The 17,819-nt window shown below is 43.7% G+C and overlaps 1 protein-coding gene across 1 annotated transcript in view; it reads right to left on the bottom strand.

Annotated features, from left to right (window-relative positions):
* The window catches only part of PTPRM (protein tyrosine phosphatase receptor type M), a 570,916-nt gene that overhangs the window by 233,805 nt on the left and 319,292 nt on the right, over window positions 1-17,819 (bottom strand). Inside the window, exon 14 of the mRNA XM_065889474.1 lies at window positions 845-977. Within this exon, the coding sequence (XP_065745546.1) occupies window positions 845-977 (133 nt within the window). The remainder of the gene's footprint in view (window positions 1-844; window positions 978-17,819) is intronic.

The raw sequence follows: 17,819 nt of genomic DNA, 5'->3' as shown, positions 1-17,819 counted from the left end.
ACATGTATACACATATTCTTTCTCATGTTCTTTTCCATTATGGTTTATCACAGGATATTGAATACAGTTCCCTGTGCTACACATAGGACCCTGTTGTTTATAATTGTTTTTAAACTACATAAAAAAGGGACAATCTGTCTTTTCACTTCTTGCTGTCTATATTTTATGTTGATCATTTCTATATAAACTGAACATTGTATTCTTAAGCAAGTTTTCACTCATTTCCACAAGACAAAAGACACTGCCTATTTTTCACGTATTAGAGGTGAAGATTGCTTATTATAGCCATATCTGTTGGCAACCTTATAACATCCTTATAACAACCAACATGCTACAATTCTTGTTCTTATGTGTCCATGCCCTGCGTTGCTGTCCAGCTGCTTTCTGAGAGTCCCTTTCTCATGGGATATTAACATGGTGCCCGCACATAACATGGGCCCAGTAAATTCTGTCATCGCCATAATCTTCAATATAATGAGAAGGAAAAGTCTTTTTTCTCATATCCTCAAGACCTAGTCTGTTGCTAGTAAATACTAAATATTTGCTGGTGAATAAATGATTTTACTCCTTCTGCCAAGTTTTATGTACCAACTTGTGGGAAGACACATGATCCTTATGTTGACCCGGCATGAGAAACTGCAAATTTACCCAAAATCTTAGCCATGTACCCTAAATTTTGTCCCATAACCTTGAATGCTTTATGATGCAAAATAGGAACAACCAGAGCCACAGATGTATCTCGGTCATCAAAGCCAAATGAGTCACTGAGTATTTTCACACACAAGAAGCCTCTTGGCAAACAGCGGGCCAAGAAGCATATGGGTGGCAACGGCCGGGAGCTCACCTTTTCTTCATGACCAACACGACTCCAAGAAATATAATCACGAACAGCAAGATGCCAGCGATGACTCCTGCGATCTTGACTGTGTGGTCTGTTTGTTTCTCGGGTTCTGGGACTGGTTTCGGAGTGGCAGCTCCTGAAGGGGAGAGGAAACGAGAAAGAAGACACGGTGGGTAAGGGAGAATAAAAATGTTAGCTTTTTAAAACTTTGCTGCATTTAACAGAGTCATAAGACTTATCAGAGTTAGCAGGCAGACGAGCCTTGATTTTTTTTCAACGGCTTTCACAGGCACTGAAAGGAATGTAATTGTTTGCATTGTTCTTCCCTATTTCACTAAACCCCAACACAAGTTGGAAAGCACACCCACGCCTGACCCTTTTATAAGAGACTCTTCTCAAACACAGTTTTTAAAATATTTTTATTATCTCTCTGGGCTCCCTGATCTTTCTGCCTTTTAGAAACTTGCTACCAACACAATAGACATCCTCAGCCTTTATCCAAAGTTGATTTGCTGGAACATTTCCCCCAATTATTTTTCATAAATGAAGCAGTAATTCCATAACAATATTAGCCCAAACACCTGGAGAAGAGAGATAAGCTCACTTACTGTGCATTTTACCAGCAATTGTTTTTTTAACACAATAGAGATTTTTCTCCCCCTTGCCTTTGAAAATCTAAATCTAGGTCACATCTGGTAGGCAAAAGACTCCTTCTAAGCAACTTATTCACAAAGTGGGCAGCGGACGATGATCACACTACTGGCACCCACATTTCGTATCTGTTTAAATGAGATAACCAGGGCCTTCCAGTGGCCGCTGTCTTAGCTCTCCTGCTTTCCCAGTTTCAAAACACTATCTGTCCTGTTTACAGTATAATGTGATGGAATGTCAAGTCTGTGTCTGATGAAATATCCATTTCCTCTGCTAAATGAGTTCAGGATGAAAAATATTAGGAGTGAAATGTTCAATTCACTAAACGGAATCCACTTTTGAAGGGCTTCTCCCTTTTTAATCAGAGCACGACAGTCCTTGGCATCTGAGCCATCACGTCCCCTCCCTAGGGAGACGGGTCATTGGGAAAGCAAGAATTTTATGCCCAAATTTCTCATGTTAGAATTTTCTTCTTGCTTTTGTTGGTAAAAATGAAATCAACACTGGCTATGGTACCAGCCCTTTCTACTCTTCCACTGGGTTTTGCATTCATGCTTCATCTGATTCTTGAAAAACTTAACCATCACTGTCTCCTGTGCACTCCAGGCCGGGCTTAGTCTAAGATGAGTCATCGCAGAGAAGCAGGGTGTCAAGCTGTAACTTTCCATCTGTTTCCACTGGAACATATAAATGTTTCTTTCAAAAGTTATTCATATTAAGATTTTATATGAGACTCTGCACCCTGAACATGGCCGTGGCCATCAGACAGACGGAGCTGGTCAAGATCGGGGAGAAACACAAGGCAGGAGACGGAGGGCCACGATCACCCGAGTTTCCACCCGACGTGTACTTTCCAATCAAAGCAACGGTTGCAAGGAGAGCAGTGGTGATGTGAAAAATCACACCTTATTAAATACAAACCCTGCCGGATATAATGACTCTTTACGGGCCATTTTCATTTCTGACCACTTCAGGAGGATGTTCTGTTATTTTGTTTGAAAGAATATCCCTCAAACAGTTGTCCAAATGAACCCTGAAAATATTTACTGTTTTTTATTATAATAACATCTGAAGTATACCACTACAACAGGCCACTGGAACATACAGCCAAGTGGTAGATTTGGAGGATACTGTTACTTTGAATAAACTGCTAAGAAAAATCTAAAGATTCATTGTGTATGTTTTAAAAGATGAATAAAAGGTGAAAAAAGCCATTCATGTAAAAATAACATATTTCAAATTCACAAAACTGACAAAAAGTCCAATGGTTTTCAATTCTGATTTTTTTTTTATCCAGTTTGAAAACTTAACTTAAAAAAAAAAATCTAATTGGTTTTATTCTTCCAAATGCTGGCACATTGGGGACCATTCCATTTACCTCACTAGGGACAGAATGCAAGTTCTCCAGATATGTTTTCTAAATAAATGATTCTCTAAGTTTTTTGTAACTAAGTTATTCCAGTAAATACAACACTCAGGGAAGAAATGATTTAGAAAAACTGGATTCGGTTTAAAAATTTTAATTTAAAAAATTACAAGGATTCAACTCATACATTGTAAACACTCCATAAGAGAAGAGCGTCCTGTTAATGGTCACATGTTTGCTTCTGTTACCTAAACGACTAGCTACGTTGTGCTTTAGCCTTTTTCCTAAGCTCTGTGAGAAGTGAGGAGTGACCCTACCCATCCTTGGGTCAGGGAAAGAGATCAGCCCTGCGGCCCCTCATTCCCTGCAGGAAGCACATCGCCATGCAGCCAGCGAAGGTCAGGATCATCATTCTTTAGCACCTGCTTTTAACTCATTTCACGTTGCAGGTCAAGAAAATGAAATGTTCAATCTCTGTGGGACACAGGTGCAAGGTAACCATGGCAGCAATCATGCAAAATGGGGGAGCGACTGATAAAACGTGAGGAGGGCTGCCCTGCAGGTCTGTGCGCGACCCTCCCTTTGCCTGAAAGGTACGGCCACCAGCTCACCGTGGTGGGGCCTGGGTGAAGGGGCTCGTTCAGGTGTCTGGGTTTAGGACTACTCTGGGGAAACACAAGTTGGGCTGACATGAGTCACGACCCCGGGAAAATCTCGCTAAGGTGTGTCATTCACTGCAGGTTCCCTCAGGGACACACCATCCCTGCCTTCTCCGTGAGCTCTGCCCTCCATCCCGGCCTGAGATGGACATCCTTCTGTCCTTCCCCCACAGGATGCTCTTCTCTCCCCGTTTCTTGCTTTGGAAACATGTGCTTGTGAGCTGTCAGTCAGCCTCAGACAGAGGATAATTTGGGATTGCAATGATAGCTTGTTTTCCCCCTTTACCCAAATCTACGCCCGTAAGAGTGTCACTTACAAACTGCTTGGCAAGACAGTTGTTATAATATTTCCCCTTCCGTTTTATTTTCTTGCCGGGTATCTCACGGTATAAACTTTTATTCTTTTTTTCTTGGTATAAATTCTAATTCTTCATGGAAAGGTGTTTTTATTCTCTTCTACTGTGCATCCTGCTTAGAGCTTACTGCACGTGTAGCTCCTTTTAAAGAGAATAAATTCAAATGTATGCATTTCACAGTGGGCATTATCTAGGCTTGGACGTATTCACTAAGATGATAAATAAGCTAAACGTTCAGGGGGAAGGAGAATGAACATCATCTCCGCAGATGCCCACGCTGCTGACTCCCAGTGACAGCTCCGGGTGTGTTGTTTTGTTTCGATGACCAAAAAAAGTTTTTTGAAAAAAAGGATGGTATTCCAGTGAGCCTGCATTATTTAAGGTTTCAGATATAATGTCTAACGTGAAAACTCTCAAAAGAAAGGGAGCGATTAGCCAATGCAGTGTTTGGCTGGTTTTCAACTTGGCAGGAAACTGTCCGTCTTGGTCCAGTGTTGGACGTTAAGTTCAGTAACAGCAGCTCTCAGGCTGAGAACTGGATGTACTCAGCCACTGGCTCGAGGGTCTGGGCCCAGTTCTGACCACTGAACGGGCTGCATAAATTTCTCCCGAAGACCCACGGACACCAGCCCAGAAGGACACGGAGGCATCCCTGCTGCCTGGAGTGGCTGAGCCCCCAGGGCAAGGTCTTCCTCTCCTGAGCAAAGGGAAAGCCTTTCCAGACGGAAGGGAGGGGGGCGTGGCTACCCAGAACCTCTGCACGATGGTGACTAGGGCTGGCTGCCCTTGACTGTGGGGGAAATCAGTAATATTCTCCATTTATACATCAAGAGTTTATTGCACACCCAACGATGTGCCGTGTGCTGTTCTAGAAACACAGTAGTGAGCACGTGGGTAAAACAAAAGCCTCTCTCCTTGTGGAAGTTAGATTCCTGTGGGACGCAGACCCAGAGGTAAATGATACTGTGCAGGTTGTCCATCGGTGCTCGTGCTACAGAGAAACCCGTGTTGGGTGGGGATGGCAGGGCAGGGCGGTTGCCGCTGAGCTCCAAGATGCGCTATCAGAGAAGAATTACTGAGAAGTAACATGGGAGCAGAGACCAGAAAGAGGAAGGGGTGTGAGGTATGCTGACACCCAGGGAGGACAGTGGAAAGAAAAAGTTTAAAGCTACAAGACGAGACTGTGAAACACTGAGGTGTGACTGGACTGGATATGCTGGGGAAAGTGGGGGGCACAAAGACAGACTTGGGGGCACCTCAAGAGATCCTGGAAGGACTTTGCTTTTCCTCTGCACGAGATGGGAGCCACGGGGGTATTCGGAGTGGAGGAGGGATGTGATCTGGCTTAGCTTTCAACAGGATCACGTAGGATCACCAGGGTCACTGGTGGCAGTGTTTAGAACAGACCGTCGGGGGTCAACAGTGAAAACGGGTATGTCAGTTACGAGGCTATTGCGATAATCCACACAAGAGATTAGGATGGTCTGGAATAAGATGGCAGTGGAGGTTGTGAGACACGGTCACACTTGAGATCTATTTTGACGGTCCAGCCATCAGTATTTGTCCATGAACTGGATGGAGGGTGTGTTGATACAACAACCAGGTTTCTGGGAGGAGTGACTGGAAAGATGGGGTTACCATGTCCTGGGATGCAGAGGACTTGGAGGGGCAGGTGTGGAAGGGTAGGTGGGGAAATCAGGAATTTGGTTTTGGACAAGTTAGTTTTGAGATACTAGACACCCAAAGGGATCTCAAGTAGGCTGTGGGGCATAAAGGGGAGAGGTCTAGACTTGGGGTGAACATTTGGGGCGCTGCCAGCAAAACGATGGTCTTTAAAGCCATGAGACTCAGGAGGGCACCTGGGAGGTGAAGAGAGAGGGTGCGTCACGAGGAGGGACCAGTAATGGAGACGAAAAGGAATGGCAGATTGAGGGAGCGGGGAGGAGGGAAATCGGTGAGGAGAGGGAGGAAGTCAGTGTGATACAGGCAGAGAGGGAGCATCGCCACGGAGCCAGGGAGGAGTGTGGGATCCAGGGAAGCTCTCTTCCTTAAGACGCGAGAAATTAGGGCATTCTGAATGGTGATGCGCATGGTCCCCGAGAGAGGGAAAAGTTGATGACGCAGGAGGGAAAGGAGATGGCTGCTGGAGCAGTGACCTTGAAGGGGCCGGAAGGGATGGACCTGGAGAGAGTCGTACAGAGAGATAAGGGGGCGAAGGTCTAGGGGAAGAAGGGGGAGGTGGACACCCAGGCTCCTTGAGAAAAAGGGCCTCATGAGATGAATCCGGATGATCTCAAGGCAGATGGTGACGGACATGTGCGGGTTCGGTGGGGTTGCAGGTTTATCCAGGAACACAGAGCTGGGGCCCCTCCTCCCTGCTCACAACTAGATGAGGAAGGGGGGGAGGAGGAGAAAAGGCAGAGAGGGGCTCTTCTCCGAGTTCCATCCCAGTGAGCAGATGGGATGGACACCGATAGTGACATCCCCGGGATGGACACAGGATGGACCCCTTGCCTGAGCCATCCTATGCCCATCCCTGTGATGCGGCCGATCTTGGTTTTCACAGTCTTCAAATAAACAGCTCCTTTTATGCTCCAGGTCCTGTAAAGAGGCTCTGCACGGGACTCGAGATGAGCAAGATGAGTGACACCTCAGCCTTCCGTGCCCGCTGCAAGAGGCCACGAGAGGTGCCACGGGTGAGCTTCAAAACCCAACTGGAGGAAAGAAGGACGTTCCCTTTGGAGAGCAATGAAGGTTACTGCCTCACCCAGGCCAGGGGCCTCCAATGTCTGGTCCAAGTGGGTGATGGGAACTGCAAGGATGCAGGAGCTCACGGAGGGCACCCCACTGGCTGCACGTGGTGCCCTCCGGTCTAAGAGCGCCAGGCACTGGGCGGATGTCGGTGGCACTCATGGAAATACCTGGCCCGCTTCCTGATGGCGGATCTGGTGTTTGGGTTCAACGCTTGCACTGAATTCAGACAACAAAATACTTCATTCTCACAACATGCAAAATCAAATACCAAAATTCCACTTCTGGTATTTGAGAGGGGAAAGAGAGAAAAGAGTCGGGGGACAGCAACCGTGGGAAGCTGCTGAAAGGAGAAACAGGAGGTTGAGAAACCTTATGAGAAAAAAACAAAATGGAAGCTGTGGAAACATGTAAGAATACTGTTTCTCCGAGTGTGTTTCAAAGAGCACTGGTCCCCAGAGATATTCTAAAGTATCCATCGGGGAAGCCTCAGCCACTCTGGACTAGCATTTTTATGACTTTATGGAACAGAGAATCTATTTCAAATAATTTTCATAGTTATTTTTCACCTTTTGCAGAGGTCTTTTCTTTTCCTTAAAAATAGCAACATCCTGGTTTTAAAGATTATTGTCAGTTCTTTCATGTCTTGCTGCTCAGAAAAATTAGAATTCCTCGCTATCTATGTCTGCTTTTTCCAGCTGTACCTTAACATTACATACAATCACGAAACATCTCCAAGATTTTTCATTTAAATTGTACATCATCGTTTCTCCTTCTGGGAATGCACAGTCAGTCAGTACCCCTGGAATAATCTCCGTTCACACTTTATGTATTATTGGTAACCTGATTATGCTTTTGAATTTACCATTCTTCCTTTGTACCTCATTTCCACCGTAGGGCATGCAGGGCATGTATGACGTACAACTAATAATCAGAAACATAATTTTTCATATAAAACTGAGATGCTAGATTGTTTGATATATACCATCTCTAAAAAATTAATCTACTTTTTAACTTTTATTCTAATTTCATGACAGTTACTGCTCTCATTTATTGATGGGGCCTACAGCCTGTGGGTAAGATGATCAAACCCTTATAACTTACTTTCTGGAAGTTTCCAGAGAATTATTAGTGCCGTTACTGGTCTGATGAAATGGCTTTATTTTTTCCATCTGCATTTCTCAAATCACTGTCAAGTAATAAAATGAGTGAACAGCTTGTCAATAAGAAGGCATCAACTGTGTTCACCTTTCATATGAACTGAATAATCAATAAAGGAAGTGTGAGTGGGTGATTTTGAGGATGTTATCAGTTAAGAGTGGACATTTCCAACAGTTTGTTTAAAACTAAACTTTGAAGGCGTTAAAATAAAAACCAACTGTCCCTGACATTTTTTCCATACTTTGTGTCTTGGGTCATGCTTATGTTTAGCTCTCAAAAATCATTTATGTGGGAGAAAGGATCACACAGCATCCTGCACAAAGCAGTAACTGTTTGCAAAAGACCCTTGCAGCTTTTTCTGCTGCTTGAAATTGGTCATTCACTCTCTTATCAAAAAGTAAGTGTACCTAATAAATTCTATGTGCTTGCTAGAAAAATCCGTATTTCTGAGGTTCAAAAAGTGTACAGGGTATAGCAAACTGCCTGCAGAGGTGTGACATGTCTTTTTACAGGCCAATGAGCCACACACACAAAAAGGGACCCTTAGAGACGTACTGAGGATTCCTGGGGTCTCAGCAGAAAGTGGGGTCACATCATCCCCTGACTCTCATTTACTAAGCATATAATTTTCCTCAAACAATGTAGTTATTTAAGAAAGAAGGCTTGGGCTTCCCTGGTGGTGCAGTGGTTGAGAGTCCGCCTGCCGACGCAGGGGACGCGGGTTCGTGCCCCGGTCCGGGAAGATCCCACATGCCGCGGAGCGGCTGGGCCCGTGAGCCATGGCTGCTGAGCCTGTGCGTCCGGAGCCTGTGCTCCACAATGGGAGAGGCCACAATAGTGAGAGGCCTGTGTACCGCAAAAAAGAGAAATAAGGCTTACATTAGTTGTATCATTCTGTTCAATATATTTTAGAACAGAAGTTCTCTCATTACAGAGACTTCAAGAATCATTCCAAGAGCTTTTGAATATGCAGATGGCTGGGTTCCCCAGGGACTCCGGATGGAAGGTCTGAGGTTGGACCCAGGAATCTGTATGTTCCGCCCTAGGTAATGCTCTACACGACATGAGGAAAAATCCAACCAGAGAACCATTGGTCCTAAATATCTTTGAGGAAGCTTTTCACAGACTATGGCAAAATGGGAAAAATACTTAATTGGGTGGTTGTTTATAAAATACCTCCTAATATATTAATATCTTACTTTATCATTTAGCCAACGTCCTTCATTGCACTATTTTAAAAGATCCTTTGACACAATGAAAAGGCAAACCTGGTGGAATCAAACCCTGGTTATATGATCACCCAGAGTTAGTAGGGATTGGAAAGTGTTCTTAATTGTAAAGGAATTTAAAGTACGCTGATCAACTGCCCAGGTGCTACTAAATTAGATGGAAAGGAAGAAGGCTGATCTTCGTGAAGACCTACTTTGTGTGCCAGGTATCTTCCGTAACCTTTATTTAACATCACACCATGAGGTATAATTAATGCCATTTTACAAATGGGGAAACCGAGGCAGCAGAAGCAGTCAGGAAGAGGGGCTTGTCTCAAGCCAGTGAGAAGGGACATGAGAGTGGGGATGGGGGGGTGGGCGCTACACTCGGGATCCCGGTGTGACCCTGAAGCCCACGGGATTCACTGCATCTCCACTTCCCCCAGGAACACAGTAATCACTCGGGTGGTTACGGCTGACATTCTGGAGGACAAGACTCCAGTTTAAAACATCATGACTAGTTGTAAAGAGGAGAGCCTAACAAAAGGTGGAGATAAATCAAAGTGCAGAACAAAGCCATAAGGAAGTTAAAATCCTGCAAGGAAAATAAGACAAATAGATGAGGGGTAAGGACGCCCCAGGCCTAAGTCCAGACAAGAGAGGCCGGATCACTGTGGTTCTGAACCGGACCAGAGGAGTAACATGCCTGCGATCCTTCCAGCATACAGTGTGCTGGTCAAGGCTGAAAGGGAATCAAAGAAAAGAAACACACATGATCGGCAGGGTAGAAAAGAAGGACTGTGATAAAAGGCAAAGGGCACTTATCTAACCAAGGATGGACCAGCAGGTGCCACGGCTGGTCTGGAGCTTCCCAAGAGGAAGTACTATTTCTCACCCACTTGTGACTCGTAAGCGTTAACCTGATGTCTGTAACCTACTGGTCACCTGATAAGTCTTTCCTGAATGAAAGTCTTAAAACACAGAAGTTTTTTTTTCTTTTTTTAAGTAAATTTATTTATTTTTATTTTTGGCTGCATTGGGCCTTCGTTGCTGCGCGCGGGTTTTTCTCTGATTGCATCGAGCGGGGGCTACTCTTTGTTGCGGTGCACGGCTTCTCATTGCAGTGCTTCTCTTGTTGCAGAGCACGGGCTCTAGGCACGTGGGCTTCAGTAGTTGTGGCTCGCGGGCTCAGTAGTTGTGGTACACGCAGGGGCTTAGCTGCTCCGCGGCACGTGGGATCCTCCCGGACCAGGGCTTGAATCCGTGTCCCCTGCATTGGCAGGTGGACTTTTAACCACTGCGCCACCAGGGAAGCCCCAGAGGGGGAGTTTTAAAAGAGAACGTTGACCATGTGCCATCTGTGTACGTGAGTAGAATGTTTTTGAATGTATAGGCTTAAACAAAGGCAGGAGTCCATGTTCCTGCAGAGAAAAGCTGCCCCTTTTTCCTCTCTGTATCCTTGGGGTGCCTAGAATGTAGCATGTACTTAATAAAATTCCGAGCAAGGAAATGACTTTTGTTGTCCAGAAAGGAAATTTTGACCCTCAGCACATAAAAAAGAAATATATTACAAAGGAGATTTATTTACTCTACCTTCAGGTTGAAGAACAGTCACCTGACATTAGGTCAGTTTACCTCCCTGCCCAGTCTAAAAATTCAAAAAACGCTATACTTTCTTCATCTCCTTTCCCACTGCCATGGACCTGGCTCATTTCTCTTCTGGATTTTGCTCTTGACTCCTAAGGAGACATCCCAGCCAGCCGTTTAGACACTCCAGCCATACTGATCTTCCTAAAGAAGAGCCCTAATCATGCCATTCTTTCATTTAAAAAGCAAAACAAAAAACCCAAAAGCCTCCTAATGCTTATTACAAAAGGCAGCCAGGCCTCCTATGAACCAGCTCCCAGCCCCTTTCTTAACTTCATGCCTCTTCTCTCTCTACCTTCCTGCATCTACCTGGGTTCCAACCAAACGGAGATGCTCAGTCTCTCCCAGCCCCCCACATGCAACATCTCCCCTTTGGTCCTGCCACTCCTTCTCCATGGACCCATCCCTACTCACATTTCATAGGTTCAATCCTACCCGTCCTTCAAAGGCCACCTAGCCCAGCACTGTTCCTGTGCCTTTGAAGGAAGTATTCTCTCTCCTACTGAACTGCTATAGCACCTTCTTTTTACCCCTCTTGACTATTTTCAACCTTGAGTTCAGTTATTTTGGTAAGTCCTTTATATTACATGCTAATATGCGTTCCTTGGGACAAAGCTGGTTTTACTTTTCGGCCCTCACGTGACCCGGCCCAGCATCTTATTATGTGCCCGCAGTTCACGCTGAATCAAAGCTCTCTCCCAATAAGTCTCACTTTAATTTTTCTGTCTTTCTCATCTGTACTCTCTTCACAGCCGACCTATTCTTTTTCCATTTGCGTTAAAGTTCTCAGACATAGGGTGATGGGTATAAAAGGAAAGAAAAAAGAGGAAAAAGTAGAAGTGTAAAGACAAGTCCGATTTTGTGGTCTTTCCTCCACCGATCCCTGGCATTTAGCGGGGGGTTACTAAGACGAGTGGGGTCTGCGGCTGCCTTCTGATGACCTTCCATGGCCATCAAGACAACATGCTGAGGAAGAAGGACCATCTGAGCCTTGGCTCCAGGGACCATGCTGGAGATTAGCCAGGGCACAGAAGGCTTTCCTCAGTATGCTGATGACAGACAAAAGTCTTTGCCAGTAAATTTACTGACCAAACTTTCATCAATGATAAAATGGGATTACTAGGAAGAAAGAGCATGGAAATAAATACTAGTGGCAAAATATGATATTTCCAGCACCAAAACAGTGAGATATATATCCATCAATGATGAGAAAGTTAACTGGGTACATATCAGAGAGACAGGAAATGAGTATCTGTCAAGAATAAAGTGTTATGAACTCAATACTTGTAATGATTAGGTAGCTGTAGACCATTCTTCATGATCATATGTCGAATTTGTTTTAGAAGTCTTTAAACGAGTCAAAATTTCTGCTGGAGAATAATTACAATGGTCTGGGACTTTTTAGAAAGCAAAAAAAAAAGGAGAAACTTGTAAGATAATGCTAATATGATTACAATTATTATGAGTAATTTTATTTAATAAAATGGTTATATCATTCCTATGACCTTACTTTAGAAGCATTTTCTAACTTCCTTGTTACTCAGAGAAGAAATAAGGTAGAAATCTGAAAATTCCCTTTATTAAGCCTTTAAACTGGCTAAAAGACACATGTAAATCACTCTGGTGTGGGGGGTGTGTGTGCACACGCGTATTTATATATAAATATATGCCAATGTCTAAAGAGATTATTCCAAGACATACACGAAGTACCCACCAAATTGGTAATACCCCACAATGTTTTTTTTTTTGTCACGTTTACTGTGAAGTTAGATATAATCTTGAGTAAAAAAGAACAAAATTAAACGACTGCAAGGACAGCACCTAGGCAAAAATCCCAGAAGAAAACTGGTATGCTGATAATGTGTTTTGACCAAGAACTCTAACTTGAGTAAACTGTTGTAATTAATAATAAACCATAATTAATAACTGCATCATTAGCAATACCAATAAGTACATTATACAGATTAAACTGAACATCAATTACATGGCTAGAGTGATGTATTGCTTGGATATTTACTGGAGGAGATGGGAAAACTCATCAGAGATTCTCATAGATGTGCCGAACACATGCCATTTATTAATTCCCGGGCAGGTGCCAGGCTGATTTTCAAAGACTGTTTCTCAGAGATAGTTATTCACTCTTCTGAATGAAAACAACATGTTGAAGAAAACTTACGTTGCTTCTCCTTCCCTTACAAACCACTCTATATTTTTCCAACTTCATATCCAGTGTCTGAAAAAGGTCCTCAATGAGATAATCTATCATCCCTCTCAACAGAGTTCTATTAAAGCACATCGTCTCGTGCTCCCTTGAGAACCGGTGTAATTGAGGGACAAACACAAAGAGAGGTGTCCACATCTAAACCAACGACAGTGAGGAAGGAATGAACGAACCCCCAAATGGCCAGGACCACAAAAGAAAGCCTGGCGTTTTATTCCATGCGCTGGGCTACAGGGAAGTGCACACTAGGTTAGGCACTGCTTTGGGTTATTACTGCTTCAAATAAAGCAGCTATCTTTGAAAATGCAGTGATTTTTTTTTTTTTTTCCATCAGTAGCAGCATCACCATTGTTGCCAGTGGCAAGAGAACAGGCTGGGTCCTGCTGATGCTGTTTATATCCCAAAGGCAGGTAAGTGGGAAAGATCATCTGTGGGAGATTCATCACAGGTCCTGACATATAATAAAACAATCACATTGCTCTCACGCTCCAGTGCTCCTGGAGACCCCAGCAGCCACGTGCTGTTCGTGTAGATAACACCCTACCTAGCACCAAGAAATCCATTCATTTTCTGGGAAGTTCATGTTTGAACCTCTAGGAAGGGCGGGGTCAACATTCAAGCTTGGGAGGGGCGGTGGCCTGCATTGATTACGTTGTTTGCTTGAAAGCCCTAACAGCCATAAACAATCCTCTATCAGGACAACAACAAGCAACAAAGCCACAAAAGAAGTTACCAGCAACTGCCAACTCCTCTGCCTTGACCGCAGCCAGCTTCGTGAGAGTCCTTTACACGTGTTACTGTATTAATTCTCCCACCGCCCCCTGTGAAGTTAAGAAATAGATTCTCACGTTTTACAGATATGGAAGCTGAGTTCTGGAGTTTAAGAGATTTGCCCAAGAAGTCTGGACCTGAGCTCACTACCTTTTATCTAAAGCAAATACTTTCTGAATTGTACGCTGGGACCCAGAGGTTCCCTGAGAACTGCCCTGTTAAATCCACGCCCAGATTCCTGTCTGACGTGTTTGAAAATGGCCCTAGGGAGTGTGGCTTTGAAGATGATCCGGAGTCTAAACTGGAGGGCTTTCACTGTTCCCTCTGAGCTGATCAAGGGTAGCTGCGACTCTTAGCACTTTCCCATCGTTTGTCCCTATAAGGCAGGCGGGAGAAGACAGGCAGAAGCTTGAATCTGGACTTTATCCTGAGTGGCCCACCACTGGCTTCAAATTTCTTTGAAGTCCGTAGCTCTATTTTTTTTTTTTTTTTTTTTTTTTTTTTGCGGTACGCGGGCCTCTCACTGCTGTGGCCTCTCCCGTTGCAGAGCACAGGCTCCGGACACGCAGGCTCAGCGGCCGGCCATGGCTCACGGGCCCAGCCGCTCCGCGGCATGTGGGATCTTCCCGGACCGGGGCACGAACCCGTGTCCCCTGCCTCGGCAGGCGGACTCTCAACCACTGCGCCACCAGGGAAGCCCCCGTAGCTCTATTTTTTTGAATGGAGCATGTAAATGTTGCCTTTTGCTCTGTGATCTACTGATTTTTAACGCAAATAATGTTTTAAATGATTCACCACCAAGGAAAGTGATACTCCCTTCTGGAAGCCCTGGATTCCAGTCTGATAAGCATATGAGATGGGAAGGCAGCTAGACAAGGGCTACAGTTCCACAAAGGAGAGCGACCCCTCTTTCCCCCTTCCCCTTGGGGCAACCTTTCCAGAGAGAGAGAGACAGGTTATTTGATTAAGAATATATGGTTCCTAAGCTAGAAAAACCGTGGCCTGAGAACGAATCAGACATTCAAAGCCAAACCCAAGATTCTCTCACATGAAAACAATGACAACTCTACAAGCAGTACATGTGTGCCTGCGTGTGCCTGTGGGGGGGGATTTGAATATGCTAGAACTTCAGAAGTCAATCTTTTTAAAGACTTTGGGCCTCCCCGTCAGCCCTCTGGAGACACTGATGAACAAGTTTTGACACTGATATTGTCAAAAGGGCAAATAAGATGAGGCATCTGGGTTGAAAGGACTGTACTTTTTCAACTTTCTGTTTTGGTCCTGGACCTTTCCCTTGATTCTCATATAAGGTCAGTAGAGTATTTAAAATAAGAATTCTTTCTCCAGAAAAGAGTTTTGTCTATGCTACATCTATCCTTAAAGTTTTCTTGATTTGCTTCCTCAACATCTTGCCCTGTTAAGATGCTGGAGGAAGTCCTGACTTCTTTTCCATTCTGACTCAGTACACTGGCTCACACCCATAAACACTTTAAAAACCTCTCACAGGGACTCCCCTGGTGGCGCAGTGGTTAAGAATCCGCCTGCCAATGCAGGGGACACAGGTTCAAGCCCTGATCCGGGAAGATCCCACATGCCACGGAGTCACTAAGCCTGTGTGCCACAGCTACTTGAGCCTGAACTCTAGAGCCCATGAGCCACAACTACTGAGCCTGAAAGCCACAACTACCAAAGCCCGCGTGCCTAGAGCCTCCGCAACAATAGAAGCCACTGCAATGAGAAGCCCGTGCACCGCAACAAAGAGTAGTCCCTACTCGCCACAACTACAGAAAGCCCGTGCGCAGCAATGAAGACCCAACGCAGCCAAAAATAAATAAATTTATAAAACAAAACAAAACAACAACCTCTCACAAATACTAAGCATTTTACAGTATTCTAAAAATACTTATTTATAGGGGAAAGTAGTTCAAAGTCAACCAAAAATGCACAGCAGTAAGACATGGCCCTTTGCCTACAAATTCTCAGTGGAATTCACTGGTTTCTTAGACATTAAGCTGTTGGAATTCATGTTGATGCCTTATGTTCTAAATGGTAGTCACGTTTTTCTAAAGCAAGTAAAATGCTGAAAACCAAAGTATCACAATTGGTATCTATCAACAATAGTCAGTGAATGGCTACAATGTTGTCTAGTTCCATGCTAGCCATTGAGGTAAAAAGAAACACCTAGTAAAACAGGTATTGTCACTCAGCTTTAATAAATATTTAAAAAAATATCCAGGCCTTTTCCATGTTAACTGATATCAAGTATGAATTAATATAATTTCACTATAAAATTGATACTATATATTCCTTACAGAAAAGGCAAGAATAATTTAACTCAGTGACATAAAATCTTTTGTGCAAAATCTCTATTTTTTAAAACTGCAGGCATTCTTTTTCCCAGTATTTTGCACCTTTTACCCAAATTTTAGTTTATTTTAAGCTCAAAACTTTACCTTCAGCATTCCTCTTGGATATGCACAATGCACTAGATTAATAACAAAATTATAAGGTAGATTTCCTAAAATATAAAATCTCAATTTATGCTTTTCAAGCCAGGAAGCTCTATGCCTTAAGCAAATAAAAGACAGTTAAACACGTTGTTTTATCTTCCTTTATCACACTGCTGATAGAAAGAGAAAACACAAAAGGATACTGAAAAATTAAATTGCTCTCTTACACTGAAAATCTTTTACACAGAAATTCTAAAGTTTGTGTAGTAAAAATGGAAAACAACACTATTTCAGGGTAATATATATCTTTTAAAATATATTACTTCTGAAACTAAATGCTTGACATTTGACTCAGTGTTTCCTTCCAAAAATGACAAGGAGAAAGGAACAGAATCTTCCCTGGCAGGCCTGTATCCTCTCACCATTGTCTTGTAACTATACCATTTTATAGATGAAACTACCACAGCAAAATGACAAATACAACACATAAAAGAACAAAAAAGGGCAATAAATTACCAGTGACACTACAGCCCGTTAAAAGGCACTCAGCTGCTGTTGCAGGAAGAATAAAAACTTCCCCTCACTTTATATTCTTCTCGATGAAAAGGAAATTTTAGAATCCTCAAGCAGCCCTTATAAGAGATGCTGAAATTCCAACCAAATTCTCCTCACGTTAACTGCCCATGTTGGCCTCTGAAATGTACAGCACCGATACCCTGTTCCCTCTTTACTAAGAAAGGCCCAAGACGGGGCATGTGAATTGCTAATCCTCTGTACTGATAGGATACTGCATTTGAAAAAAGCCAGGACACCTAACTAGTTGGAAAATGGTAGGTCTTACTCAGCCACTATTTCCAATATATTGATTATCGGCTTCAATAAAGAGTTTGGCATTTTAATTGATAAGGAAGCCTAAAGGAGGCATTTTCTTTGCTTAATTTTCACCCAAAATGCTCTCAAAAGGTCCAATCGAAGCTCTATGGCTCCATGACTGGGGAATAATAGGATAGTACGTTTAGAGCCCGACTGATTATAAGTTAACTTATTTCATTATGCACTTATCGTATTACAAAGAGTTCAAGAAACTGGTAAATTTGTTGAAGTGGGCTATTTATCGAACTGTTTTATGTTGGTCCTAACAAAGATGGTAGACAGAAGTTACACTTCCTTGAATCCTCATCTCTTAACGCAGAGCTCATTACCCATCAAGCTCCCCAAGGAGATGAGAGGGTCTTCAATGTGAAGGATGAACGAGGGAAGCTTGCCTCCTAAAGTACGGACAGTAGATGCTCGTGGAGCAGCGCAGAGCACAGCCACAATAGCTAAGGGCTTCAGGGACTGAAATGCTGCGACTTATTTTAATCAGAACTGAACTGTACGCCCTTCCTGGAAGTGCCGGACAGGAGGCTGGCCATCGGAGGCCCATGGGACACTTGGTCACGTGACACTCTGTACCTCCTGGAGACCCAGTCCTGACGGCGTGACAGTCAGGAGCCCCTCTCGGGGGGATGTTATTTTAAAAAAGTGGTGTGGAAATTAGTTCGCACCTTTAAGACCATTTTACCTTTTAGAAGTGAATTCATTCCATCGGAAAATGAGAGCTGGTCTCTGAGTACCTTTCACGTGCCCAGCTCTGAGTGGCAGGTTGTGGAAAGTATAAAGAGACATACAATACGGCCCCTGGAGTAGTAGATAAAACTATTTCCACACAGCAACGAAGAGTCTGAATGCTACAAC

Source organism: Phocoena phocoena, chromosome 13 (genome assembly GCF_963924675.1).
Source record: "Phocoena phocoena chromosome 13, mPhoPho1.1, whole genome shotgun sequence".
Classification (NCBI taxonomy): domain Eukaryota; kingdom Metazoa; phylum Chordata; class Mammalia; order Artiodactyla; family Phocoenidae; genus Phocoena; species Phocoena phocoena.
Note: the sequence above shows the minus strand (reverse complement) of the source record. Positions and strands in the feature narration are given on the sequence as shown.